Source organism: Gymnoscopelus braueri (assembly GCF_963280865.1).
Source record: "Gymnoscopelus braueri genome assembly, chromosome: 10".
NCBI classification, from domain to species: Eukaryota; Metazoa; Chordata; class Actinopteri; order Myctophiformes; family Myctophidae; genus Gymnoscopelus; species Gymnoscopelus braueri.
The window spans coordinates 36,743,396-36,747,305 of record NC_137611.1 but is presented as its reverse complement, the minus strand read 5'-3'; the positions used below and the strand labels follow the sequence as shown (position 1 = coordinate 36,747,305).

Genomic DNA, 3,910 nt, shown 5'->3' with positions numbered 1-3,910 from the left:
TCCGATTTTTATTAACGTGAGAACAATGGCTTCTATTATTGCATTGCAACTTTCCAGGAATAGAAAGCCTGCAGTTTCTATTAGCTTGGATTCCCCATCGATGATGTCACTGGTAGGCGGGACTCTGAACTGTCCACAGCCCTCCTCTGAGACACAGACCGAGTAGATTTTTTTTTTACCATTTTAGTGAGCATTAGTGAGTACATTTATTTTGTACAGTTTGGGGTCTTGAACATGTTCATAAATGGAGCCATCGCAAAAATGCCTCGTGGCAACCATGGTCATTTTATTTTCTGTCATAACCAAATTGTGTATTTTGCATCATGATGGTCAAGGATTATACTTGATAGAACATTATAAACAATTATGGTGAATAGAATTGCCTATAGTTAATGGTGAATTCAGTGATGTCGAGTAGGCATCACAGTATCTGAGAACCAGGGTCATTCCTATCTTCCCAGGAATTAATCTAAATTGTCCCTTTGTGTGCCTGTTCAAAAAAGACTTTGGCACATGCCCAAATGGAGAGGTCATGACATAAACATGTTCTTGATATTTAATATTCCACTCTTCTTATTAAAAATAAAATGCAATATATGGGCAGATTGCAAAAAAGAATTTCACCCACTCTTTTATACCTTGTGTAACCTTTGATGTGACAATAGTAAACTGAAGTTGAAGTGGATGTGATTTTCCAGACACTGGACATGACAGGGAAATCAGAAACCCAGCAATGGTAAAACATAAACATTTTTGATGCTGCAAATAGTGTCAGTAGAGGGACACACAGAACTGACACACAGAACTGAAATTAAAAAAGCTGAAGGCACACAATATCATCCTTTTGGGATCAGTGAACCAATGGTATGTCTTATATCCCACAAATATAATAATAGAATCATTATAATTACCCTAAATCATATGATAATAGAAATTAAGTGTTGGACAGTATTGACAGTATACTCAAGTTTTTGAGTATCTGCACTTTTGAGAATTTGTATGCGCAATCCCTAGAGGCCAAGGAAGGCCCTGCACTTTTCACATCTACCTTTTATAGCACCACCAGGAGGCAGACTTATGTAAAACATTCATTTTGATATTACTCCTTTTATCAAAGTTTGCCTGCCATGACGACACATTGAGGTTAGACAACACACTCCATATTTGGGCGTAGCTGCATTGGGAACTCCTTATACATGGTATGTATGGTTATGTCATGGCGTATAATTTTATTAATGATTTAACATTTCAAACCCTATATACTTCATTGTACGTCAAATAGCAAAGACTGCTACTGATATTCACATTCTCTGCGGCAGCATGTCATTGGGCTTCATCAAATAACTTACACCTGTAGACGAGGGGTTTGAGAAAGGCTAAAAAACAGGGAAATTACTCACATGAGAATGGCTGAGAAGGTCCTGGTCACCGGTGGAGGTGGCTACATCGGCAGTCATTGTGTTGTGGAGCTCATTGAAGCAGGCTATTGTCCAGTTGTCATGGATAACTTCAGCAACGCCATAGGAGGGGATGTACCTGAAAGCATTCGCAGGATAGGGAAGTTCCTGGACACCATTATTGAGTTCCATGAACTAGACATGTTGGACCGACCTGGATTAGAAAAGTTCAGTGCTGTGATGCACTTTGCTGGTCTGAAGGCTGTCGGGGAGTCGGTGGCGAAGCCACTGCACTATTATCATGTTAACGTCACCGGCACCATCAACCTGCTGCAGGTCATGCAGGCTCATGGCGTGCACAATCTTGTCTTCAGCAACTCGGCCACAGTGTACGGAGACCCACAGCACCTCCCCATCGACGAGCAGCATCCGGTGGGTGGCTGCACCAACCCTTACGGCAAGACCAAGTACTTCATCGAGGAGATGGTTGTTGACCAGTGCAAGGCTGAAAAGGACTGGAATGCAGTGCTGCTACGCTATTTCAACCCCATTGGAGCTCATGCCTCGGGCCAAATAGGAGAAGATTCACAGATCCCCAACAACCTCCTGCCATATGTAGCCCAGGTTGCCATCGGAAGAAAAAGGCACCTCAAAGTATTTGGGAATGACTACAAAACAATCGACGGAACAGGTGTGAGAGATTATATACATGTTGTAGATCTGGCTAAAGGACACATGAAGCTCAAGAAGCTGAAGGAAAACTGTGGCTGCAAGGTCTACAACTTGGGAACAGGGACAGGTTATTCTGTGCTGCAGATGGTCAAAGCTATGGAGAAGGCCTCAGGGAAGGAGATCAACTACCAGATCGCTTCTCGAAGAGAAGGGGATGTCGCAGCCTGCTATGCAGACCCTCACCTGGCTGAGAAGGAAATGGGATGGAAGGCCGACTTTGGCCTGGAGAGAATGTGTGAGGACCTGTGGCGATGGCAATCCCAAAACCCCAATGGATTTAACAACGGCATAATTGATCATTTTTCAGGAGAGGAAAGTCTGGAGCTCTCTGCTGGAACTGTTGCCCCCGCGACCCGACTCCGGATAAGCGGTTGAAGATGGATGGATGGATAATTGATCATTTTACTCATAATAAAAACGCCAGCTTCATCAAGTTGAATCACGCCTTTCTCCAAGTCAGCCGACCAAAACTAAAAATACTGTTCCTTCTTTCTTTCGTTTTCTTTTCCATTTTCACGTGGAACCTCAAGACAAACTGAATGCTTTACACTATTTTAATGTCTTAATATGATCTTGATTCTAGACTGATTATTAGCTACCTTAACGTACTGTTTACGATAAACAGGGGGAAAAAATTCAATGTTTCTGTCTTTTCATTGTCTCTTCAGTGTCGGTCATAAACATTTGATCTGTTACGTAAATGTGTTAGGAACTCAGAAGGGAACAAAATACATATTTTCTAATGTAATAAACTAGAGGTCCGGGCGCCCTGCCCTGTTATAACCCTAACCTAACCCTAACCCCAAAACAGAAATAAAGTAACCAAAAAAACAAAATTCGCAATTATTTGTGTGTGTATTGCTTGTTAGTCGCGCCAAACCTGGCAACCCTAGCCTGGCCCGCACATAGGGGATTGTGTGTGCATTGCGTGTTAGTCGGGGCAAACCTGGCAACGCTGTGGCTGGGTGGCTGGTGTGTTGCAGAGAGCCCGAGGCACAGGCACGTTCATTGCAACAGCGGTGTGTTTCGAGACGCAAAACGAAAGCAACAGTCGGGGTGAAGGGCTCGCGTGTGGTTTTGTTTTGAAGATGGACAGATTTCAATGGCCGCCTCTTCGTTTTGGCTCGGCTGTGGCTTTGTTTTCGCTCGACTGTGCTCACGCTAAACGGTACTAAATGGTTTCCCTTTCCGTTGTGGTCGGTAATGTGGTGAATTTGTGTTGGACGAAATTAATTATGGTCCGAGGAAGCAAATGTGTTGTGAGCAATGAAAAGTAGACTACGCAATGCGTAAATGAGTTGCGCACGTTGTGGCTAGTGTTGTAGTGACATGTGATATGTTGCTGTTGTGTTTATCCCGAAACAATGAAATCAGTGGCGTCGGAAAAGATGAAATCAGTGGCAGTGACTTTTTCCTAATGTATAGATAGATAGAGCAGACCTGTGAGAAAACAGCTTGGAGATGGGCCTGTAATTGTTGTGGATGTTAAGCAGAGGCTGTGGCATGTTTAAGGCTGGAGAGGAAAACAGCTGTTTTTTATGGCCAGATGGTGATAAAAACGTCCTTGAAAAGGCGTGATGGAATAATATCTGAGGGACAGTAGGCGGGTTTTAACACATTGGGTGCCAGAATGTTATAATAACAGAATACGTTCGGTGCCGGGAATCTCACCGTTAACCTCCATTGTGCTGTTTAAAGCTGTAGACTCCATGACGAGCAATCCATGAAAAAAAAAGCATGCCTCCATTTTACCCGATGGTGCTGGCTAACGGCTGGAACGA

General features: G+C 43.4%; 1 protein-coding gene across 1 annotated transcript in view; it reads left to right on the top strand.

The window, feature by feature from the left end:
* Positions 1-1,406: 1,406 nt before the first annotated feature.
* The window catches only part of LOC308093545 (UDP-glucose 4-epimerase-like), a gene marked incomplete at both ends in the record, with an annotated part of 3,154 nt that continues 650 nt past the window's right edge, over positions 1,407-3,910 (top strand). The window contains one exon of the mRNA XM_080439881.1: positions 1,407-2,468. Coding sequence (XP_080296007.1) covers positions 1,407-2,468 — 1,062 coding nt within the window. The remainder of the gene's footprint in view (positions 2,469-3,910) is intronic.